The sequence below is a fragment of the Acanthaster planci genome, linkage group LG01 (assembly GCF_054643075.1).
Source record: "Acanthaster planci isolate LZ-2023a linkage group LG01, COTS_SCS, whole genome shotgun sequence".
NCBI classification, from domain to species: Eukaryota; Metazoa; Echinodermata; class Asteroidea; order Valvatida; family Acanthasteridae; genus Acanthaster; species Acanthaster planci.
Window position 1 is genome coordinate 27,370,927 of NC_141777.1, and position 26,664 is coordinate 27,397,590.

The 26,664-nt window shown below is 41.2% G+C and overlaps 1 protein-coding gene and 1 non-coding gene across 4 annotated transcripts in view; both read right to left on the bottom strand.

The window, feature by feature from the left end:
* b4gat1 (beta-1,4-glucuronyltransferase 1) overlaps positions 1-24,833 on the bottom strand; it is a 45,047-nt gene extending 20,214 nt beyond the window's left edge. Inside the window, exons 1-3 of one of the 3 annotated variants that reach the window (XM_022227351.2) lie at positions 24,662-24,832; positions 19,083-20,084; positions 360-494 (exon numbers count right to left, since the gene is read on the bottom strand). In XM_022227351.2, the coding sequence (XP_022083043.2) occupies positions 360-494; positions 19,083-20,057 (1,110 nt within the window). In that variant the 5' untranslated portion in view covers positions 20,058-20,084; positions 24,662-24,832. Of the gene's footprint in view, positions 1-359; positions 495-19,082; positions 20,085-24,491; positions 24,640-24,661 lie in introns of those variants that run through there. The other 2 variants (XM_087133410.1, XM_087133413.1) reach the window with 2 other exon arrangements.
* Positions 24,834-26,155: 1,322 nt separating this feature from the next.
* Trnad-guc (transfer RNA aspartic acid (anticodon GUC)) lies at positions 26,156-26,227 on the bottom strand. The gene has a single exon. It is a non-coding gene; the product is annotated as a tRNA-Asp (tRNA).
* Between the last annotated feature and the right edge of the window lie 437 nt (positions 26,228-26,664).

Consider the following 26,664-nt stretch of genomic DNA (forward strand, 5'->3'; position numbering starts at 1 on the left):
CATGCACATGTAGCTTACATGTACACGTACAGTAGGCATCCCCCCCGCTGATGATTGTTAGTACCGTTATTCATTATAATTTCCAACAAAAGATGGGCAGTTGAGAGAAATAAAGAGGCTCTTTATTTATGCTGGATAATTCTAAGGTCTGAATGACCGGGAAAATGCTTTTGTTTTTTGGTACTGACAACATCCGTCTATCCAAAATGAAACAAATTTTTCAAAATGACCGAATGTGAAAAAGGTTGAGACAATTCCTGCGAGGCAACTGAGACTAGGACCTTGAACAAACAGGTAGACACCTCGCAAGGAAACGTATAATGACAACCGTGGAGGGTTCATTATTCCGCCACACCTACCTGACTGATGCGATTGAAGCCATACTGCTTGAACCGTTCATCGTAGAGTGGCACATCCCGGTGCCCAATGTAGAACGGTTCCCAGAGGGGTTTCCACTCCACTGTGTAGGCAATGTTCACTGCACCTGGAGTGCCCTAGAGATCAGACACCAGACAAGGGACAAAATAATAATGAAACAGTTTCACTAATATGGAAGGCAGTTTAATTTCTCATCTTTTTTAAAAGCAAGGACAACCGTGCAAGGTGAACAGGATCAAATGATTTAATGCACCAGACTGTGTACATTATGTCTACCTTTTGTGACCACTTTTAAAGCCTAGTCATCCTACCGGTAGATCCTTAGAAATCTGACAGAGTGTTTTGGGGGTTTGCCACTTCTGCAACATGCTTTTACAAGAGGCTTGAAGGACATGCTGGAGGGATGCCTCAGGAGTGAGGGTTAAAATCAGTGACTGAAATGAGTGAAAGTATTTGCACGGCTTGTTACAACACCAGTCATAACACTAAACAACACTTTGAAAGAAATACACGTACAGTATAAATATTCATGTGTAAAAATTATTCATTTTCTTAGGGCACCAGTGTGACCCTGCACACACGGGTACATGTGCTTTGGATTTATTATTTCCTGTACGTGCAATTGTAAATAAAAATAAACCACTTTGATTCATTATTTGGACTACAAATACTCAAACATTTCCCTGAGTTATTAGAGTGCTGCCACCCCTCCATCTCTGCAGACAAAGCAGCGTGGCCTCAATAAATAACATGAGGAAAACGAAAAAACAAATACCGGTGAAACGCGGCACAGCCTAAAGTTCCCTCATATCTACACCCAAAAGCCCCCGGCCGTTTTCGCGCTGAAATTTCAGCTGCAGACAAAGGGTTTACAGACGGGCCAATGGGATAGCGTGCATCTGCCGTGAATTAGCTCCTGTCCTACCGGGTATTTCGTCTGGCATGGCTTCATAGAGAGCTCAGTCACTCATAATACCCTTATGAAGCCAAAACTCGTAAATTCTGCAAAACCTGATTAAATCTCAGCCCATTGGTGTGTAGAGGTAATTCTTGCTCAACCACGTTTTTCTCACCTGCTGGGAGGGATTTGATTTGCAAAGTGTGCAGACTTATGACTCAGCCTCAACACAGCGTGTGTGGGTACATTCAATGTGAATATGGGTTACCAAAAGCAGACATTAAAAATAATGGTAATTCAATGCATTACATGTACACCTGTACATGAAATGGTCGCTTTTTATGTAAAGCACATGTACTCGTACATACATGTACACGAATGCAAATGAGCCAAAACAGGCTGGGACGGTACAAAACTACATGTGCATGTACATACGAACTAGTACATGTACAAAGCTATTCTGTCACTACAAAGATATATACATGAATATCACAAAGTTACAGTAACATGGGTTTTTGCACAAACAAAATCTGCCTTTCATTTTCTTCCTGAAGGCCCATGGTATGGTATTCAATTCAGCTGTGAACATATTCTCTGCAGCTCTCAACTGGTACTTTCCTTTACATGTACTGGCGTGGGTATAAGAAACTATTCAACATCCTTTTTTGGGGTTTATCTTATGTGCACTTAAAAAACATTTAGTTTTCCATTGTTTGAATTGAATGGACAGGACAATAGCCTGTCAGTGTAGCAACTACATGTGACTTATTACCATTGGTATAATAGAGGATGGGAATACCTACAATGTATCAAATGACCGTGCAATTATCTACATGTAAGTGTGTCATTTGCATATTAGTAAGGTAAGGTTAATTTACACTGAAGGCAATGGGGAGGAACATTTGCCTTCTATTTCTACATTTGGATACCATTTTATTTACCGTACATGTACATGTACCTGCTGACTCCCATTTGGTTCTATTGCCCATTCCATTCTTTCTGCATAAAGTTCCATTACTGAGGTAGAACAGGCACAGACGAGTCAAAAGCAGTAGAAACACATGGGCATACATCCAATAACAATCACAGCTTTATTCAACAAAGCTCAGAGGGTACATGCACTTATTACACAAATGAACATGTACCAATACCTGTAATGTATTGTGATTGCACATGTGCGGTGCACATGTACAAGCACATGTACATTGTACACATATGGTATATGAGCCTTTGAAACTGCAGAGCCATATGCCCTGAAGCAACAACGGCCCACCTGTGTAAAGTTAGCGTGATGATTTCAGCATCTGCCAGGGTGCACGTGAGCATTTGCTATGAGGACTGCAGGTGACTCTGGTCTGACACTGGCTTCATTTACATGTACACGTATCAGTACGCTGTGAGGACAGCCAAGTGGTACAGATCTTAAGTCTGGAAACCTATCTGTGGTCATTTTTCTTTGCTTGGCAAATCATCAAGCATGGTAGTTCAATTTGGTTGGCCCTCTGTTCTCTCGTTTAGATGCTGGGGTCTTCAATTTGTCAATTCTCCTCTCAAAAATATGTCCTCACTGTCATTTGCCTACTGGGCAAACGCTTCCATACAAGAAGACAAACACCGAATAGACACAGAGCTTGTGGGGCATTTCTGTCAAGAGAAAGGGAAATGACTTAAATGGTCTTTTTTCCTGACAACCCAATATTTTTCCTGAAGCTAAGTTGAATATAGTTGATAACAACATGCCAACATGTTTTTATGTGTTATTTGTTCTAAAAATAAATAAGCACAAGTAAATGTACATACATGTAGACATGTATACGTACCAGCCACAAGCTTGTGCAGCTGCATCTTAGATGCATATTTTAGCAGCCAGGCTGAATTGTAGATGGGGGGAAATTCATTGATAAAAATCAAGAGCAAAACTGGCCCCTGTCAAACGTTCCCATATCAAAAACACTGGAGCTACAGGATGGCCTATCACATAATGTAGTGAAAGATACATGTACATTGTACTTGTATGGGTAGAGTTGACTGTTACTGGTTTTTGTTAATATAATATTACACCAAAAATGTGATACAAATACATGTATGTTGACTGTTTGTCAAAGCCGGTGTAAGAAAAAAATTGACGTTTTATGAAAGATTACTTTCTCTGTAGCAGAGCTGATACCTGTGCTGCGGATAAACAGACCCAGTGCAGACCTTCATGTACTCATAGACAGTACAGGGATACATGTAGCTCTATGGATAGACCTATGGATAGACACACTCCACAGTTTTATAGGTGTCATTAATCACCTTTCATAAACAGACAGATGAGTTGTAATCCCTGTTTAATGACACTCCATTGATGGTTGATGCCCCTCTAATCATACCCTAGCAAATTACAATCCAACCAAGGTCAGCCGAGGCATTTGCCTCCACCAAAATGATCACGGGAATTGCAGGGGGTGACCACTAATAAATTGCTGCAGGAGCCAGATATAAACACGTGCAGTCTACATGTACGCACTCAAAAGTCTGCAGAGGAAAACGATAAAATGCATCAGCTTACAATAAAGTAATGCACGAATGATTAAAAATTCCATTACGCGGGCTGTATCATTACGTGCGTGAAACAGCATGAAGAACATGCGTCTAGAATTGCTAGATCTATGGCGCAAATTAATTATAAATGACAAAGGAGCTGATCACGTGGAAGCCTGCTGGAGCTTGCATTTCATGCAGGGCCTTACAAAATGAAGGTTACACATTTTCACCAGGGGACCAATTTTGGACCATTTTCATGAGAATTGAGAACATAACTAAAGACATCTCATTCTGTCACATGTACATGTAAATAAAGAAACCAACAAACTCTGAAAAATCAAAAGCTGGTACCGGTACTTCCAACAATGGTCTCAAAATTACTTTCACCCTTCGAAAGAGCTCCGTGCATATAATTCATCAGATTTTTTTTGAGCTGAAAAATGTTTGGCCCGTGCGCTTGTGCTCTTTAACAGGATGGGCGGTTTCTGATTACATAAAATGAAAAAAAAAATATGACCAGATGCATGTACGGTAAGCAACGCACCAATCAAATTGTCAAATAACGGACTACCGGTAACTGTGAACATACATGTACATATGTATCAGGTGCATCGTACCAACTTGTACATGTATGGTGTTCAATTAATGAAAATGACACTGACAACATGAACAGTAGCCTAAAATGTCTGTTCAGTGTTGAGAAGAGTAGGCATCTCCTCGTCTCTAGAGAGAATGGTCTGCACTACCGGTACTAGCACCATAGAAATAAACTGCATCCTCACCTACTCATAAGAATTCTACGATGTACAAGGGAACAAAGAGACCGAGAGCGATCGAGATTAAACCTGGATGTTCTCTTTATTCACCCCTGGAGTATATCTTGTAGGCCACTTCAAGATATATTGATCTGGATAGTCTCTCTTCTCTACTGCCTGCGTCCTGTCCAAACTGATAGGAAGACCTACCATGCAGGTTAGACAAGTAGATATTCAATACACAAAAGCCTTCAACCACGTTTAAGATTACCTTCATCTACTGCACAGAAATGGGCGGACACAGTGTGTCCACCATGTTCCAAATAGATGCGTATACACTTCAAAGTTGAAGGACGCCTGAAAGTTTTTCTAATCATCTCCTGAACATATCCTGCTCTGAACTTGAACTTTCATAAAGCTGATATCAGCAAGTTTAAAATGACCTGTGAAAATCTTAGGTCATCAATTGGGAAATGAATCTTCCAAATATTCCTCTCCTTTCAACAACTTTTAACAATGTTTAACAGCAACTTGAACAGAATACTCTCACTGGTAAAGAGTAAATCTCGTCTGCACAGCAGAACTCTAAAACATCTCGTTACAACCATTCCTAAGCACATTTCAAATGCCACATGTACACATGCACGTATGTATATACATGTAAGTAGTGTACATGTGGATTTACTTTGAAATTTTCTATTCAATATATGTCTCACATTCATGTGTTTTGTTCCATTAGGATTCCATGTGGAAAAGGCATTTTTGTTCCTTAGCAAGTTTTAGCTGCAATTAGTTTTCCACATGACAATTTAAAAATACCAGTAGGGTCAAAAAGCTCTTGAACTGAAAACTTGAAAGCAACGGGCATCTTTGATCCTAGGCTACATGTATATGTGTGTAGGTACCAGTATGTACTCTTGATTAAGCACTGTGCTTAAGTAGAATGTTGGCAAAAGACAAAAATGAGTGTGGTGTACATCCAAGTACATGTGGGGATCTCTTGTCACAGGTTATTAGCATTAATCGACTTGAACTGCTGCCAGTTACACTAAAAATGGAGTTCTTTGGAAAAAAATAAAAACTGAGTTAACTATTGTACTGCACCGTCATGCATATCCACATGAGCGTGTTCAATCAGCTGGTTGCAAATCAGCACAAATCTTGATTGAGGGGAATGATGTTGCTAGGCAAATGCTATTTGTTACCAGGGCAACCAGGCAGGTACTGGAAGCTGGTATTGATGCAATCAGTAATTGCTACCCCAGTGGGCTTTGCACTATCTTTGAAGAGGCCTACTTTCTTCAAATTTAAAAGTGTCCAACTCACAAATCACTGGAATTGTGTAAATCCCTGACTGGCAAGCATTTGACGAGGGAAAATGAAGTTGACACACGTTATTGGTTTTTCCCCCTAAATGATGCCCAGCTGTGACAGGGGACCTGCAGGTAATAGCCGTGTGGGCTCTATTCGCAATATCAGGGCGCAATAATTCTGGAGTGCACGCAGACTGTGCCAATATTTGATGAGCTCGTTGCAGGGATTTCATGTCTGACATTTGGTTGTCCAGACTTGTTGTCCAGGTTGGCTGGGCAATGTATGTATCACTGCATTATGAAGGAAGGATATAAATCAACATCAGCACAATGATCAGGGTAAACCAGGGAAGCCTCCCCAACCCCAGTAATGGCAGAAACATTGCTCTGGCTGGTTGTTCAGAAAACCATCAACGTCCAGTTATAGGGTAATTTAGCCACTAGAATAAGAAGCTATTACCGGGGCGGCACAAAGCTCACAGACAGGTGGTAAGACAGGTGCAACAGGTACCTGCCTGTTCAACCAAACAGTTGCTGTGAACAGCCAAATGCAGATGTGCATCATGCCAACGAACATGCATTTGAGTGCACCGCCATTGTGGTAATGGCTACTCCTCAGATTTGTCGGCGGTATTTTGTGCATAAGGCTAGTTATTTTAAACAAGCGTACGCACATGTCGTACACATAATAGGAAACATGCCTCTTCCATTGTGGGAGGAGGGTATCTTGACACTAACCAGAGCTCATGGGTGTGTGAGTGCAGCCAGGAGGAAATCATTTGAAAAATAATGTTTCCAAATTAATTTTCAGTGTGGGGGAAAGCAAAAGCATGTGCTGTTCCTTCTGTTTATTCTTCACGTGACAACACTGTGACATCAGAACCAAAATCAGCCAGAAAAGCCCGGTATCAACTCAGGCTTACCAATGTACCGGTATCCTCTCTTTCAACCCGACGTAAAATTTTTGTTTAAAGAGGTACATGTAACACTTGCACATGTACTGTACATGTACATGTAGGTCAGAGTACCAGTGATCCCTACCCCCCTCCTTTCCTACCATAAGGATATGGTACCTCAGGCCTCACATCCAGCTACTGATAAATAAATGTATGCACATTTATTGTACTGTACAGGTCTGTACATGTACCAGTACTACTTATTCAACCATTAAGTTTGCTTCACATTCTGCAGCAACACGTTCATTCAGTAGTTCATGTACATAGACCTACTGCACAGTCTGACAGTACAGACATGTCATTTCAACGGTCAACGGTCACGCTGCACCGATTCATAATGGAAACTTGATTGAGCATTGTTTCATTACACGTCAATCACTTCGGCAATTTCACCTGGTACCAGCAGGATAATTATGTGAAATATATTGACCCAGGCCTGAAATGTGTAGGGTGGAAACTGGTACATTATGGGATTTAATGGCTTTGCTTCTGATGCATACACTGTACAGTAGCTGCCACCAGTCATCGTTGTGGAGTTGATGCCTTCTTCACGACACACCAGTCACCTGACACCCCTGGGGATAATTAATTCTTTGTTGCCCGAGCTGCAGTCTCATTTCAGGGAGCCGCAGCACTGCTCAGCAATTTTATGAGCTCAGCAAAAACCAGTTCAGAACCTGTCACAAGCCATATGCATCTGACATATTGGCAGTTCACACTGTACAACCTTTTTTCGCTCAGCAAATAATTTCTGCACTACACTCCCGCAACACCAGACTAAAATCGATTTCAGGATTTATTTGGCAAAGAGGAGGATTTCAGGAAGACCAGTTATCCACTGAGGTTTTTAAGGTGTCCAGAAATTCTTCTTACATGTACGTTAATATGCATGCACGTGTATTTGACAGCTTTTTCCCACAGACTACTCTGTAGATACGATACCAGTTCATTTGAAGGACTCATCAATCTACAATGTACCCGTATGCTGTGTCCCTTATCTTCAACTGCACCTCTTGATTAATGCAACATGCAAACGGTTTACCAGAAACCAGCACACACACATTAGACCCCCCCTGCAAGTAAAGACATACATGTATTCCCGGGTGATGTCACACAGTGGCACAGGTGAACTCTCCAGTGTTTGGCCTGTTAACTGAACACACTGACAAGTGTGACAACGCCAATGGTCAAGAGGAAAAAGTCTACAGGTACGGTACAATCATCAGTCCGATCCTCATTAAGTTTACCAAGAGTGGTTTCTGAGTGCCAGTGAAGGCTTACACTAATCACTGTATTTGCTGCAAATTTTACTGCACGATCAATAGAACTTTCAAACTAGAGGAGGGAGAGAAAGAGAACCACTCCATGCCACAGCCTGACGCGGCCAATGACCTGCTCTTCACTGTGCAAACAGCCATGCATGTGTCATTCACCTGTCACTTCTGCATAAAGAGCGCCTTCTCTGCAAATCAAATAACAAAGTTTGCGGTCTGATTCGGATCTGCTTTTAATTTAGCTTTTTTTTTTTACTTTCTTCTCTCCCAATCCTATTTCGCCACAGCAAAATGATCCTTTTAGTGTCTTCAATGGGATAAAGTTGCTCCTGCAAATTTGATTTCAAACGGGCGAAGATACATGTACAAAGTCGAACCGATTCAGTGTCCTCTGGAGGTCGGGAAAAATCCATCCAAAGATTTTGGTTGAGGAAGGGTGAACAATGGAAACCTCAGACACAACATGACAATACATGCACATAATTCTATTCTATGTCAGTTCGTTTGCCAATTTTCTAATTACATGTACCAGTAACTAAGAATAACAGCAATCTTGTCCACATTCAATAAACCACATTATATACCTGCACCAGTAGAAATCAAACCTTGTGCGTGCATGCACCGGTATTTAAGCCGTATGATACAAAAGCCATTGTGAAAATTGTAGGTACATGTAACTACCCGGTAGTTTTACCTTGGATTTCCCCAAATCTTGAGAACACGTACTTGTGTAAACATGAAAGTAGGACGCTGATGCCAAACTGAGGAGTTCTTGGATACTTGAAGCCTGACCTAATGAGAAGATATCGGTACATGTAGATTGTAGGAAAAGTTCTTAGGACAGTTGGGATGTACATGTACATTGTACTGTACTGGTATGTACCCCAATTCAAGCAAACCAGAAAGCCATATTACTGTATCTACGTATTATATTGGTGTGAGCGTAGACATGTCAAATTAACCGACAGGTGATGTCAACATCTACAGTTTCACAAACAAAATCTTCGGCTTACATCTTCACTCTTACAAGTACCTCCTGTTCATCCCACTGTGTATAAACAATGGCAAAGAAATTACTGCACACGCCAAATTACATTTCAAGTAAAACAAACTTTCCCCGACACACACATGTCTGACGTGTGTGTGTGTGCCGACTATCCCAGGTAACACCAGATCCAAACAGTTCACGACTGTCTTCTGCCGGAAGTCAGTCACGCCAAGCCACCCTGCTGTCACTCTCCCTAGACCTCAAAAGGTCCCCAAGAGTCCACTGTTGTTTTTGTAGTAGGGGGTTAGGGTTAAGACAGTTACAATAACTTGATGACAAACTTGAAATCATTACAAGATAACATTCCAAGTGCAAATGTCAATGACATTCAAAGTTCCTTTATGAACTTTTAACAACAAAAAATGTCAATTTTGGCTCTAACTGTAATCTGCTGTGTAATGTGGTCCTTGTTACATGTACGGTAAGTCCTGATAATTTACATGCAATTTTGGAAACTACTGTTCTTCTGTATGTGCCAGTTCATGATACATACATGTATATGTGCACTGTACATTGAAGCCATACGTTCAGACAGTTTACATATTCACACAGCCTCAGGCCTGTTCTCATGGCTACAAATCTTCACAACAGAATCATTAACGGAATACTCCATCAAAGAGAACATCACTGGCTTGATGGATCAGCAGGGCCCACTGTCACACACGCTCAATTGCCAGTTTACAAAACAACTTGTGGATATACGCAAAGAACACCATGAAAAGCAAGACAATTTGAACAGTAAAAAAAAAAAAAGATGGATCCATGGGGTTTATTTGAGACACAAGTGGCGACAAGCCTATTTCTGTTCATAGCTTAAGGTCATGAATATGGACGGAATTACAGCAGTTAGCAAAATGTGAGACAAAAAACATGTAACGTCAGATGTTACCGGTACATGCACTATACATGTAGCATACACTTGTGTAGTCTTACACTTACATGTACATGTACCTGTCCAGTAGGCTCTATCATGTCTGTGTAACTTCGACTGATACAGTTTACAAATTATATTAATTTCATGATAAGATCATTTTAAGATAAGTGCCTGGCAATTGCTGTACACTGCCACTGGATACTGCACACATCTCTCACTTGTCCCAACTGTTCTGTTTCAACTCCACAAACATCCCTGTAAAACTACACTGACACCTGGAGAACCTGTTGCTTTGACTTGAAGCAAAAAGAAACCTCTTGCAATTATTTTGCCTACCCCCACAAATAAATTGGTAAATTTGGGAAAATATGTAGGACTGTAACTCAATGCCAGGATCTTGTCCCCAAATGTTGCCAAGTGAGTATCCCCTACTGTGAATCTGGCACAGCTAGAGGTAACCTTAACTTATAAGGTCATTCCCCGCTCCTCATAATAATCCAGGAAAAGAAAAATTGAAAATTTCATTTGGAAAACAGCTGTAATGATCCCTCGGTAATTTTCTTATTAGAACTATGAACTTTACTTGCGGACGTTGAACCAATGCATACCGGTACATGTGTGAAACACAAAGGGATGTGACAATAAACATATCGTACATGTACATACATATACCGTACATGTACATGACTCAATTGAGGATATGGCAAAAATCCAAGCTGCATCTTACATGTATTACCTTGGCAGTGCATACATGTATGGTACATTTTAACCACCACACCCTATTAGTCAAAGACACATTTAAAGGATCCAGGAAATCAATTTTCTTAGAATCACTTTTTGTGTATCTCTGTACTCTTCTCCCATGTACTGGTACGAAGACTGTTTGACATCTTTTTTGAGTTATGTGAACTGAACGGTGCACTTTTTCAAACATTAAAAATAGATCAAGCCTTTCTGGACAAGTGAGGGCGCTTTTGCTTAGATGTAAATCCAGGATGACATGGTTCAGGTCGCATGTTTCACGTTCAAATTGTGAACCCTAAATTTGAAATCTGGTAACATTTCTGTGAAAAGGATTTTTGCTGGTTTTTGCCATATACGTTACACAGCAATAAACTGCTAAAGAAAATGAAATCTGTCATAACAGTGGTCAAAAAAATCTAGAAATTTTCTGTGCACAAATCAGTCCAACATTGAGATTCAGCACCTTGGATGACATCAAAATATGGGTTGAAATTGCAAAACAAAAATTCAAAATAAGGTTAATTGAAGCCTAATGATTCAATTCCAAGGGTTTTAGTAAAATTTATAAAAACATTTCTATTTCCTGGCTCCTTTGAAGTACATGTTCATTTACATGTATATATGCATGACCTGTACCGGTATGTGAGCATACCAGTACATGTACATGCAGTTCTGACAAACTAATGACTTCTCATTAGTCACCAAATTAGTCCACATAAAATAAATGTACATGTACATTGTATAGGCCTCGACCAGAGACTACATGCACCGGTAGGATTATGGTATTGTGTGGTTGTTCCAGGACAGCTGATCCCTTGTGCAGTCCAACTTTCAAGGGAATTTAAACCAGTACTCTTGTGAGAGGAATGCAACTAACTGCAGACTGTGAACAAAATTCTAAATAGAAACAGCACTGCCGTTGACACTTTTCAAGCTGCATGCAGGTTTTAGTGAGATATCTGTCACATCTCTCCTCTTAATTACAAAAAAAGAAAACCAACTTCACTTGCTCCTACGTGTTGGCACAAATAGCAAGCTTGTAAAGTTTGGACCACATTTCAAACCCCAAAGTACTTGCTTTTCTATAGGACTGACTGACAATGCACCTGAATTTATAGATCTTCGCTCAAGGCATGAGCGCACTGCCAGATATTAGAAACTGCTCAGGTTTCTAGAAATGGCATACATGTACCCACCCCGGGGATATATTGGACAGTGATGGTTCTACCCCCTTCAGCCACACAGTGTCCCAAGAGATGTCAGATGCCCAGCCATTGGTTGGGTACATTCTGACAAGTCGGTGTGTAGACACAGACACGTAGGGCCCCCAGTACTTGCAGGCTTGTGGGGTGGAGAGGTGGGAGATTAATGGTGGGCACGTCAGTACTTTGACACTTTTAGCATGAAAGACTTGCCAGCGCGTGCATGATACAATTCCAGTCTGAGTCCGATGCGATTTACTCAGCTGAAGAAACAACCACAAATGTGTACACAATGTATGCGACAGCTGACAAGGGACCAGACAGGGTACCCGTTCCAGTACACGTACAATATGATGTATGTAAGTCTCTTAGGAGTCTGACCACATTGCCTCAGCTGTTAATTGCAACATCCTTTATGGCCCTAACTTACATGTGTCCACCCACACAACCATCAACTCTTTCAGCTTTTTCCTTGAAACTGAGGAACTATATGTACACGCAGTTTAGAATCAGAACTGTGAAGCTAAAATGTGCATGCAGTGTGCAGTACTAACATGTACAAGTACCGTACAACAAAATGTACCCTACAGCATTTGTTCTCTGCCAAATTGACACAATTTGTCCAATTCGTCAGATGACAAATAAACACTGAGGGATTTTCAGTGCCAATTACACACTGCGTACTACTACATCCGGGCAGATGTCTGTATGCAGTTGCCAATGACATCTTCAATCATACGCAAACCTGAGTGATTCCCATTTTGTTTGTTCACACACAGAAGCTCCCCCTAAGCCGCGTGCTGAGCCTTCCGTCACCCGCGTGCCACTGCAAGGAGCCGTAGAGTGTAGCAAGCTTCGTTTTGCTGTCTCGTGGTTATGTGTAAAACAGCCATGATACGGTAAAAAATGTCACATACATGTAAATCTTGGCCAAATGACCACAAATGAAAAAGTCATGCCTATTTTGCTTCAAGTATATCCACAAACACGCACCAACCTTACACAATGTATGTTGCACCACAGAGCAAGCAAGGGATGGTTATCATGGGTGGTCCCACATTGCCGTCTACGGTATTGCTACTGAACCATCCACACACCAAAACAGTCTCAGAAGAATGTTATGGTCCCCAGGGCAATGAAACATCTTTTTGGTGAGAGGCACTTGGAAGGTTTATTAAGAAATTCCATTGTCTGTGCAGGCATTTTCAAGGCACCAAGGCAAACCACAAATATACATTTGGTCTGTTGCTATGATTACTCCACATCTACATGTACATCTACATGTATCATACATTGTCATACATCATGTACATGTACCGTACCAGTATCCCGGTACATTGTGCGTACACGTGGCCACGGTACCGGTACCTCTTTTCAGTTCTAGGTGAGCATAATACCTAAAAAGGCAACTGAAGTACACTGTACATGTCATTCTACAACTAAGGGGTATAATTTTTTCCATGTCCCGTCACATCTGACATGATTTTGTAAGTTAAGAACACATTCCCTAATTTCTGAGCATGATGAATTAATGCAAATTCCCTGCCCCCCAAAAATAGAAATAGTTTGATATCGATTTCAGTGATATTTACAGTACTCGTCAAATTACACAAGTCAGGTGTAACAGGGACACAAAAATGTCACACTTTTGGACCCCAGATTTATAGAATGACCCATGTACAATGTACATGTACTGCAACAAGAAATTCTCCAGAGTTAATTTCATCCACCTGAAATGTGTCTGTTGTAGATTGGAAACACTTGGATCAAGCATCTACACGTATGGCATATTTCTAACATCCAAACTTAGCTCAATAAATGCTCAGAATCTGTACCTCAAAAAGTATTGGGGTGTGTTCTAACTTGTTGGTACAGGTCATCCCAAGGCAGTCCTTAAACTCCTGAACACGCAAAACATCTAATCGGGCAAGCTACATCTGATAAAGCATGGCAGCATCTCGCTACCATCAATTCTGGACTGCGAGGGCGAGTAGAGCCAACAAGAAAATTTCCTTAGTGAAACACTGGGGCTAGAGCTCCTCCCTGCAGCCACGGGTGGCTCGCGGAAATTGGAGATGCCTCATGAATTGCAAATAAGAAATTTCTGGAAGTCTGCCACCATTGATTGGTGGGGGGAGGGGTGGGGAGAGAGCGAAAGAGACTGATCTGGAAAGCGGTGGCAATGTTTGTGTGGCATCCCCCCCCATGAGATTTGTGTCTTGTGCATCAGGTTTAACCTGTGCGACATCCCGCAAATTAAATCTTGGACTTAAATGAAAACGAGGGAGGGAAATAATCAGGGTGGTAAAGCCGTGTACTTACAGACTAGAAGGACACCTGCTCATCTGTGCACAGTGTACAGCCTACATACATGTATACAGTATACAATGGACGAACTCATGGAAAGTCAACATATACATGTACATACCGTACATTGTACATTTAAAGTGCATAATTTGCATGCAGATGATGGCGGGTAACAACTGTATGTCCATAAATGTGCCATCTGATTTTGCTTAAACTACGCTGAAACTGCTTAAATAAAACAAACAAAGCACGATCTATCCCAGAGTGCGATATTATAAATCTAAAACAAGGCCTGCAGTTCGGGCATTAGTCGCGTCTATTCTCCAGAGCCAGTCTTAAACGCACGTTTAAGATGGACCAAGCACATCTACATGTATTTATTCCCTTAATAATGAACCTGCTGAATACTAGTACCAATTCCTGTAGCTGAAGACCTATGCATACAGTCCATGTATATCAGGGCATGTAACTACATGAACATGATGATGATGTACATGTACAGTGTACTTGTATGTACCCCAAATGATGTACTGTACAATGTACATGTACTCTAAACAATGGGAAACCTGATGGCTGCACCTGCAGAGGTACACTGCTCTGCTCCACCCTTGCATTCACATCCACCTACCAGTATTTTCGATTTATGAAAAAGAAATGACACAAAAAGTTTAATGCAGATCAGCATGTGTTTTCTGGCATTTACTATACACATTCCACAGCGTTTTTGAAAATCAATACATTTCTTTAGATTCTATGAGTAAGAAACTAAAATGAAACATTCAGAACTTACAACACTTGTCAGCGACCTGTAGATGCATTTACCGGTCAACTTCTCATCCGGTTTGGTTTATTTGCATGTCTTTTGTCACTCAGTGCGTTTTACGTGGTATGTGACTTCAAGATGCATCGAACAATGTGTACACGTACCCATATGCATTGGAGTCAGATCTGTGAGAAGCTTTGCCTCTTGTCATTTTTCTTTAGTTCAACCTTTGTGTCAGATGGCACCATTGCTTTGTTCAAATTAATGTTCAGCTCTATTTCCCGAGAATGATGCTAGCAGGTTGTTTTCTGTAAGCGCTCTAAGTGCCTGAGAAAGTCTTCCCTAATGAACGCAGTCCCTCGGACATAGACAAATCCTAAGGTTGCCAAAGTCGCGGGGTCGTAGCTCTAATAAGCATGAGAGAAGAATACATGTAGCTGCAAATGGAGCATACAACTGCAGGTTGGTTCCCAGTTCAGGCTGCTTGTTCGTTGGTCCTTTTGACCCGTGAATAATAAATTGCAAGAGCCATCAAAACATGCGTGGTATGCCTCTCAACCTGTAGTTCTAATTTTTTTTCCCACAAATTGTTTATACTTGACTTCAGTGGAATTTACCAGTGAGCCACTGATGAGGTTGAAATTCACTACATGCACACTCCATGTATATTGGACATGGACATATATATGTACATTACCTTAAAATCGAACCCAACTTTCTTTTGTCACATGCAGGTTGTTACAATGTACCTGAATCCTTTACAAAAAGAACACTTGAACTTTTTGGGATGACTTTTTCTTTTTTTTTTGTAAGTTTCTCCCTTGTAGCCTATGAATTCTGTACATGGATGGGCAGTTGGGCACAATCTTTTCATTGTGTGGTTCTGCTTCACTTCACACCATTTTTTCCTAAGGGGGAAAAAATATCCAAGGATTGTTCAAGAGTTTGATTTGAATTCTACTGGTTAAATGCACCTACATGTATTCTGTTATTGGACTGGCCAAATGTACAGAGCTCAGGTTTACTTATGGATATGTAGGCATTCATTCACTTGTACTGGGCATGTAACAGAAGTGATACTGCCTCTAAAAATCTATTATTTTACATACATGTACCTCTGGAATTTAATTGATGGATATTTTGGATTCAAGAACCTTTATGTTCAAGTACATGTAACTGGGCACTGTATCGTATGTATGCAGTACATGTACGGGTATGAATGTCTATAATCCCAAACTGATGACACTGATGTACATGTACATGTATGCACCTTTATACGAGTAACAACTGCAGATCCAATTAATAAGTAATGAGAGTGTACGTCTGCATGTGCCTGCAAAAGTCATCACGTCAGACTTGAAATGAGACTGTCTAAATTTACTGACACCAAACCAAGCAAGCAGGCAGCGGAGTACCGGCCGCTAATGAAAACAGCACAGAGGAGGCCACACGGGAGCGTGGGGGGGGGAGGGGATGGGGGGACGCACAATCAGTCTGCCTCTCTGCTGCGAAACTCATTTTCCAGGGGTAATCAAGTGAACACTGTCTTCTCCTTGAAGAGGAGAAAGGGAGCAAGAGTGGTGACTCACGACTCGTGATTCCGTCAGCGGGGCCTGGCCGCGGTGTGCGTCGCACAGTAGCTGGGATGCAATTTATCATCATCTGTCAGTCTGTAACAAACAAGCACTCTATTCTTTTTTTTTCTGTGAGAAAACTAAATTATTAAATGAGTCCACGCTTAGCAAATGTGGAAAGGTGACAATGTAATGTATCTCTGAAATATTGATGGTGGCATGTTCAATAACCACATGCTCTGAAGGAACATTACGAGCAAAGCACTGTTTTATCATGTATTGTTTGAAAAAGAGTACACAAGGACACATACTGTACGCACACGTACGTACACCCATACAAGTACATGTACTAAATTGTACATAACTGTTTTTTCTGCAAACATTATAGGCATAACATAATACATGTACATATTGGTGCTTGACCAAAAGAAGTTACCGTACTATACACTTTATGAATACAGTCAGCTTGTATGAATTTTCTGTGCCAGTACACTCCCATGCTTACATGTACATGTGTGTGCATGTGATGTATGTTTACAAATCAAACTAAAATTAATATACTGGTAGATGACAAGTGATATTATTTTTTATGTCTTTTTCACGCAGGTACATGTACGTAAATTTATCGGTACATGTACATATGCATTTACAAATGTATGTGTACAAACATGTGCACATGTTGTTGAGCTGTGATTGAGTAAATTTCATTCCCTTGCTCCAATGACCACGCGGCACAAATGTAATAATGTCTTGGCTTAGTCATTGGGCATGTTGGATGAAGTAATGAAGTTATTGCTCAGATATGACGAGCACAAGTCTGTGAAAGTTCCCACCGTGTGCATGTTCAGACAAGCCATCCAATCAGCGGTGATTCAACAATCTGGATTGTGATCCAATTAGGAACTTCTTTTTGAAAAAAGTGAAAAGTAAACATACATTTCTGCAAAATGAAATTCCATTTCAAAGAGATCTCCTTTGATTAGATTACACCCCTGGCAGATATCTCGACACAAAGGCTTTTAATTTCCGGGGACTGGGTCTGCTAGCCCCAAGCTAACATCCAAACCCATTTCAAAGGCAATTCGGAATTGACTGCATTGTGATGAACAAAGAGAAATCTGGACAGGAAAAAAAGTGAGAGGTCAGGGAACAAAATCCAAACCCAGAGGCCCTGAGTTTGCACGTGTACGTGAACTGGCCCACAGATGTTACACTGTGCATCACATCAGAGATCAGTTAGTACATGTAGATAATGGAGTACACCTTACTCTGCAAATGTACATGTACCAGGTACGTTCAATGGTATGATGCATGTAGCGGTATATGCATTGAGGAAAAGGGTAAAAGAAAAAAAAAATTATTTTTCATAAAAGGAAAAGATGATTGTTCAATAAACTCTCAAAAAAAGGTTATCTATGAGCCTGCAAATCTTCTTGGTTACGTAACAGATTCATATACCCACCATTTTTGTTTTATATCAATTGGTACATGTACATTACCACAGTATCTGAATGCTAATTACAGAGCTACATGTTAGCAAATCGATTACCTAAACACATTAGCCACTCTCCAAAACTGGTGGGTAACTTACATGTAAGTGGTTATCTTGGCCAATGAAAAACAGGCCCTAACTCAGGTCGAAGAAAGTATGATATATAACCCTTTGATGTGCCCCGTTCTTCAGAGTACACTTGTACGAGTATGTACATGGCCATGTAGCAACACCAGTGGGCCCTTGATTGTGGTTTTAAAAATAATTTTAAGCTGGTTTTCACCTTTAAAGGATTAATCTACATTGATAAAAACAAAAGCAAGAAGTCCAACTTTCGATCATCAAAATAGAATATGTGACCTGTCACCACAAAAAGAACTGTAAGTCGGAATTTTCAAAGATTGAGATATTGGTGTTTTTTAATTCGGCAGAAAAAGAGCTTGCCAGTGGTTTATACATGGAACACTACCGGTAAAAGTATCAGGTGACAAAGTGACATTCTGGCAGCTTTGCATCCTTGTTCCCAGCATATTTTCACCATTTCAGACCAGGCACGAATAATGGTATGGTCAAAATTGCAGAGAAAATGACATTTTTAAAAATATGATCCTGTGAAATATTTGGAATTAAATAGGAGACGGGTTACTCTCTCCAAATATTACAAAACCTCAAAATTGACCTCCACTTCAATATGAATTTGAAGTTCCCTCAAAATAGGAAAGAGCGAGATGCGGCTTTACTCTCATTTTATCGTAACAGGTCACATATTCTCATCTACGGTAGTTCTTCCTTTCAAATACTGCTGGTACATGTAGGTCCGAGGTCCATCTTTGAAACCTTTTTCAAAAGTCCTGCTTGCACCTTGTTTGGAAGGCTTGCCAAATGAGAATGCATACCAACATCAGCAACTTGTACGTGTAGACAAAATTTTACATACATGTATGTATACATACATGAACATATATAAAAGTAACCTACCTTGACTCTCTCCCACCTGTGGTAGTCTGTGTGGTTGTGGCAGTAGGGACAATCCTCGGCATAGAATGGTCTGATGCGGCCGTACATGGCAGCATCGCGGATGAGTCTCTCCTTGGTGCTTGGAATCTCCGCGCCGTCCCGGATCTCGAACGCCGGGACAACGAACGCCGTCCGCTTGGAATACTCCGTCTCCTCCTGCAGGATGATGCTGCTCCGCGACAGGTGCAGGAACTGAGTTCGCAAGTTAGCGCTGGGCAGCATGTCGATGTCTACCACAAAGACGAAGCGGGACGCCACCCCACTCCTGGCCACGTTGCGCAGGACGTTGTTGGGGTACACGACCTCCAGGGCATAGTTCCTCGCCTGTGACGCAGCCTCGAATGTCTGTTCTTTCAAGCTGTCCAGGATTGTCTTGCAGGGCAACTTTGTGAAAGGGAAGGCCTTGATGCTACTGCCAAGCATCTCAGTTATTTCAGTGATGGGCTGCACAAGGTGAAAGGTAACATTCTCTTTGATGCCTGGAAAACACTCCCGTAAAGTGAATAAGACGTTATTAAAAGTACTGATATCTGGACTTGATGAAAATACGGCTACGGACACTGGGCCCCTCCACCGGACCACCAGGTCAACAAGGTGGTACAGGTTATTGACCGAACACTGTGTGACCAGAGTCACTTCTGAAGGCAATGAATCCTGAGTCTTTCGACCGATCCCACCAGTACTCTTCATGTAGGAATGGTAGATTTTGTAGGAACCAGTTGTGTCCAGCTTGGCCTCCAGGGGCATGTCAGTCCGGCTCCGGGGAGAATGGTTGTTGCGACTGGGCAGGCTACCAGAGCCGGCGGACCGGCGCCCATGGTTGTTTGAGGTGGCTTTGTTCTCCAGCCAGGAGATCATGGATAGGTGTATCAACTGCAAGATGATGAGTACAGAAACCAGACCTCCCACCATTGCACGAACCACTGTTAGTCGCATCTTGTCAGCTCACCTACCACAGCAGTGCTACAAAAAAAGTGAAAAGTTCAAAACACTTCTACATGTACGTTTGCTGGTGTGAACATTGCATTCTTCCGGTACACGTACAGTAAGAATTAGTTTTGCCACATGCATGCCAGCTATGAAATATGGAGCCAGCTGTCTCTTTTTCAGAGCTAAATCCCTTCAACAAATTGAGCTCAAATCTAAACCCTTGGTATGTTTACAATGTACAATCCCAAATAATCTAAAATCCACCACTGCTACCCGACATCATGGTTTCTTTTCCAAAGTTGAAGTCTGGAGTGGAATGTACAATGTACAATACAAAACAAAAACAAGTCAATCACGACCATGAACAAATGATGCTTTAAAACGGTCACTCAAAAGGACTGCACTACCGGACTGAACAGAACTATGCCAACCTGAAGTACTGACATTTCACAACTATCCGGACAAGCATGGTTGCGCAGAAATGTGTGTTCCTTTCCTTTAGCACCCTGTTCCTATAACAAGGAAACTCAAAGTCCACTTTTACAAATTGAATGACCTTTTGACCTCAAGCTTCCATTCCTTAATCCTAACAGCTCTAGTTTGGGTAAATTTTGACAATATTTCAGTAAAAACAAAAACACACTTTTCTTTAACCATGTTTGGCACACAACAACCACTCAAACAGGTCATGCCATTTTGCATCAAATCAGCCAAAGGTGGAGACGCTTAACAACGTACTCTGGTTACCAGACCTTGCCACTGTGAATAAGATTCATCAAGGTTCACCAAAAATCTTCATCAAGGTTAAGGTACCAGATTTCATTTGCTGATTTGTCTCTGTTCACACGTCCTCTTCAATACATACAGATACACTGCCGTTCTACCACATAATTTCCCCCACAAAATCAAAGCCCTGCCCTCTTTCACAAACACAATTATTCCGATACGAAAGAGGACACCACTGCCGACTTACATGCATCTACAAAGAGTTGAATTGTTGTGTAAAAGTAGTCTTTGTTTTCTAATTATAGAAACAGGATGCTAAAGGTGAGGAACACCTGGCAATGTAAGCCCCTATACAGTGGGTTAGCGTGGCTGCCATCTTGCAGGTCAGTGCTTTTGTTCCACAGGGTATGAACAAAGGAGGTTTCCCTGTGGAACAAAAGAACTATCCTGCAAAGATGACTACTGTATATGTTCCATTAATTAAAAGCCTCTACTGCTGAAATTTGGTCACCGGAATGGAAGCAAGTTGGACCAGTCACAGTGCAGCTTTCATCTGTGGGTGACAGGAAAACAAAAGGAAAAGACAGGAGCTGTGCTGCGATTGGTCAAACTATCCCCAATGCAAAAAAATATACATCTTGAAAATAATTCGCGTTACCCGCTGCTTCACCTGACTCGGACCGGCCAGCCGACCCCGGCAAGCTCGGTGGTCGAGTGGTTAAGACGTCTGCACTAGTAAGCAGGAGGTCGTGGGTTTGAGTCCCACCCGAGTAAGCTTGTGACTTTTTCGCAAGTTCTCGGACAAGCACTGAGCATACAGTGTTTATTAATAATATATACGTTGCATAAGGGCAAAACCCGTTATATAAATTATCACAAAGGTGACAGTTATTGAGAGTACCTGCTGCTGATTTTCTGTAGTGTGGATGGGCAAAATGCTCAAGAATTTCACCATTTTTATGGGGATATAAGGTGAATAAACCTCCCCATCTGACACCTACATTGTAACTTCAGAAGGCATGTATGAAATTTGGTTGCACAAATAGCTGCGACGGGAGAGTAAGCTGGTATCAGTACAATAAAAACGACACTGTGCGCGATATGGGACAGATGGGTACCCCCCCACATGTCCAATCCCTATACACACTCTAGACTATTGTTACCTAACACATCACCCCCTCCCAGAAGTCTGTAAAGAATTCCTGCGATTCCGATAAACAATGACCAACACAAAGGGGGGGTTCTCTCCGCCCCATATCTTGCATCATATGATCAAAACAGCCAAAATGTGTTTATGGGAGTTTGTACATTGCTGTCTGAAAGGTTTGTATAAACCTTACAGTTCTGGAAGTAGATCCGGACTTGGTAAAGCCAATCCAGAACCGGGAAAAGCATCACCATCACTTTCATCGATTTTTCAAAATAACTATTTTGCAGTATCTCCAACACACCGACCTGACCACATTTCACTGGAATTTGAGGATTTTGTCATTGCAATCTGACTGAATAATCTTTGTGATCCAGTGCTAGGAATACGGCTGTAGTCTGTACTAATGTCCATGATGATATAGTTGCCAGGTCTCTAATTTTGCCATAAGTCTGATTGGTTTTTGCAGTAAAAGGCAAAATATGGGACCTAGCGACCTATCGTCATGGGCGACCTATTGTCAAGGGCGTTAGGATGGGTTACTCTATTATGATGGTAGTTATCACATTTCCTGATCGAAATACAGATTGCTCGCTCATCTTAATGAATAATCCTGTCCTCGCTGTTATTTAACTCTTACTCTTTAACTTGATTGATAAGATATTGTTTGTAGTTCAATTTCTTTTCCTCTACGATAACTCTGAAAATCTGTGTACGCACCGTATGCAGGCGGAGGTGGAGTCTTTATTATCGCGGTATCGAGAAAGGGTTTCTATGATGGTCTTTAAAGCACTTTATGAATAAACAGAATGATTTATTTTCCAGAGGAAACAAAATAATCTTGTTTTGTGATATAGTTCAATTTTACCTGTAATTTATTCCATTTTTTCCAGTATTCTCCTTGAGAGATGCCTTTCACCAAAAGACCGAGATGGGAATAACTGCACTGCGTCACCTTACACTTATTTATCTGGCATGGAATAACTTCAGTTTTGTTCACCGCTACTTTTTTACCCCAATCCTAATTGCAGCAACAACTTTGACTTTCATTTTAAATTGGTGTTTGCCAAAGGAATAATAAATATTTTAAATATTGCAAACTTCTTTTTCTTGGGGGACTCATTCTTTTATGGATGTCTGACACAATCGCTAAAAGTGTTTGCTTTCTGAGTTCTAATTCCTTAAGAGTTATAACCATATCATTCAAAACGTCCACTGAAAAATTCTTCAAGTTGTGCAAGAAGAGCAAAAAAATTGAGACAATAATGCCGACGTAATTATTTGCTATCATTTGCCCTGGAGGGTAAAAGTACGATTGATACAAGTCTACTGTAATGGATAATGGGGTCGCGCGCTTTCTGCTCGCAAAAGTTTTTCAGTGCAGAAGCCCTTGTGTTGACTCCGAAAATGGACGGTTAAAATGTGCCTTTAGACACCTTTGGTCATTTCGGAATTGACATTTAGGAACCCAGCAATGGATATCCAGGGGCAGGGTGGTGTTGGATGTAACTGTTAAAGAGATAGACGGTAGGTAATGACACACGGTGAAGGAAAATTTACAAATGTCAGAAAAATTACATCTTTTATTAAAAACTATCAAAACATACAGAAAAATGCAGAATTTTTCACTCTGTTTTAATAAAACTTATCCTCGGGCCATAATTTATTGATTGCCTGGGCGAATATTGCTGCTTGTGATCTCACTGGCAACGCAAAATTCAAAATTTCCAATACCGCAATGAATGGAATTACCACGATAATATAGGAACTGAGTATACATGCAGGTTCAAGCTCTATCCACAGCATGGCATAAACCTAGCTCTGTTAAGTGGAGCGAATAGTATTCCTCTTTTACGATTTTGGACGGGATCGTCATACTAATGCTCCACGACATTACATAGAGTAAGGTGAAAACGGTTCTCAAAATTTCCAAAGACTCACTAAAAATACCTCTATCACCACCTCCTGGTTTCCGTAAATGCCAAAGTCAAACGGATGGGGCTTCAATAATATTTCTGACTTCAAAATCGCATTCCAATACAGGTGTGTAGTTTCACAAGTGAACATGGTTCCGCTAAGACGTACGCACGAACGTGCTTTGCATGGTCTGGACACAAGACTTGTTGATCGTGACCTTTGTGGTCCCTACCAACGACTGTTTCGTGGTGCCAAATGCGTTGCACATGAAGCGAGCAGGGGCCAGAGAAAAGTTTAAGCACTGTCCGTGTGCCCAGCAAAATGGTCAGATTTTGACAGATTTTGAAGTCAGAAATATTCTTGAAGCCCCAACCGTTTGACTTTGGCATTTACAGAAGCAAGGGGGTGATGATAGAGGTTTTTTGGTGAGTCTTTGGAAATTTTGAGAACCATTTTCACCTTACTCTATGTAATGTCGTGAAGCATAAGTATGACGATCCCATCCAAAATCGTAAAAGAGGAATACTATTCTAACGCTCCACTTAGTAGAGCTAGCATAAACCCCAGAACTAAGGGGTCTAACGGCCCCCTGTGGGAGCCGGGCGGATGTTGGACCCCACATGTTGGACCCCTAGGGGCGTCTGGCTTACCATGCGATATATACGCCTACACTACAGTGCATGTACATGCAGGCCTCGTCATTCAGTCGCTTAACGGTACCGGTTCATGACGTTACACTCCGATTATGGAGTACGAAGTAGGCCTAGGGACTTGCTTCTGTTGGCTAAGCGATGACAATTCAAACCCACAACATACTCACCAGGAACAGCTTACATGCACAGGCCTCTGTTTTGGGCATCTACATTTTTCACTGAAGGAGTCCTTCCGATCTCGACAAGTCCTCGAGATCAGCCGTGGTGCCTTACAACGCCAAATTGCATGTGCCATTCTTCGCCAAACACTTGTCACTTTTGTTAGGTGTTAAGGTTGCATACCTGCTGACGAAAGGTGGCGCTCCATTACAAATACTGTCCTTGAGCTGGTTGAGGGCGATATTTCAAATCGTTGGAGCTGTCCTCATGTCTGTGCTTGCACTACACCAAATATGCGCCCATATCAACCAGTGCAAAACTACACCGAAATAGCGCTGCCGGTTGACTCTCGGGGGAGATTAGCCTCGGTTTTTTTGTCGCTGGAAATTCAAGATTATGCCCAGAAGATCACTTTTCTTTTCAATTTTAAGGGGGTTAGCCACAATTTTCTTTATTCGCCTTTCCCAGAAGATATCCCTCAAAAGAGTAGTAAAACTATGTGCTCAGCTCTGAATGTAGCCGATCCGAAATAAGCCCGCAATTTGGGGCTTTTGTAAACGAAATACCCTGAACTGCAAACTACCAGTCCCAAATTCGGAATTTATCGAAATATTTTTATGATCCTCCTGATTATGGCATTTCTTATTGTAAAAATCCCGTGGGATCACAACATATTAATGAGCTAGCGCACTGAAATGCAATGATTTGATGGAATGTACCCAGAATTAGGACTCAACGAGCCCAGTTTTATCACTGTATAATCTTTTCTAATAATCGTTTCTAATTACTTAATTCATCTGTAATTTCTGGCTTTTATTTCTTGTGCTACTTTTCTGCCCTAACAAACACTGGAAAAAATCCTTGCCGTTTCTTAATAGCTACCAGCAGGCCGTATGTAGTAATGGTAGAATACGAAGTGAAGATGAGGAAGGGAATCCGTTTCAGAATAGCGCTGAGAACATTGGGAAGGATCTCGAATTCATCTGGCTGCAGCAGTAAAAACAAAGCCTGTTGGCAACGTCATGTTGACCAAGTTAATGCAGTGATTTTCGAAATTTCATTACCAAACTATCCTTTGGATTTAATCATCTGTTTATTTTGTGTCTCTTAGGACAAAATGGTAAGGGAAGTAAACTTTTTTGCTTTTTGCAAGTTAGAACTCGAGTCGAGGTGAAGGGATCTGTGTTGTTGAAAGGGGTGTATACAAACCATGGTCAACAAAATGATTATCAAATATCTTGTATTCTTAATCACTGCGTCGCTGAAACTAATGGCAGAAGTTTACTACTCTCTGCCTTTAGCTAGCACCTATTTTGAATGCAATTGCTGATGAAAAAACAAAACGAGTACAAAAGCCCCGACCGTAGGGGAATCGATTGCCGATAACAATCAAAGACGATAACCACTATACGATCGAGGACTGATGCTGGGTTTTAAATTCCATCACCTAATTTAACTGAAACGTACTACTAAATGATTTACATTTGGGGGGAAAAAATGGTCTCCCCGGCGGGGAATCGAACCCCGGTCTCCTGAGTGACAGTCAGAGATACTAACCACTATACTACCGAGGATTACAACAAGACCTGACCGTTTCACCATTTTATTCAAGTGTAACAGTTATTATATTAATATTCTGCATGAGAATAGGGTCTTCCCGGTGGGGAATCGAACCCGGATTTCCTAAGTGACAATCAGAGGCAGACTCCTATTAACCATATTATACTATCCCAGATTGGTGACACGGAAAATCAACTGCCAGGTCGCTTTGCGTCAATCCTCCCACTGATATAATAAAAGATTGTAACATCAACTTGGTGAGCTGTGTTTGTCCTCCTTCAAATTATTAATTTTGTTGTTGGCTTCACAATGAGCAATACTAAATTGCAGTTCAATTACCTCAAAATACGGAATGCTTGAGGGCCTAAGTGGTAGCGGTAAGTTGGTCTTTTGCTCGTTTTACTACATGTACAATTGTCGCAATTGCAATAGTTAACAGTCATCTTCCGGA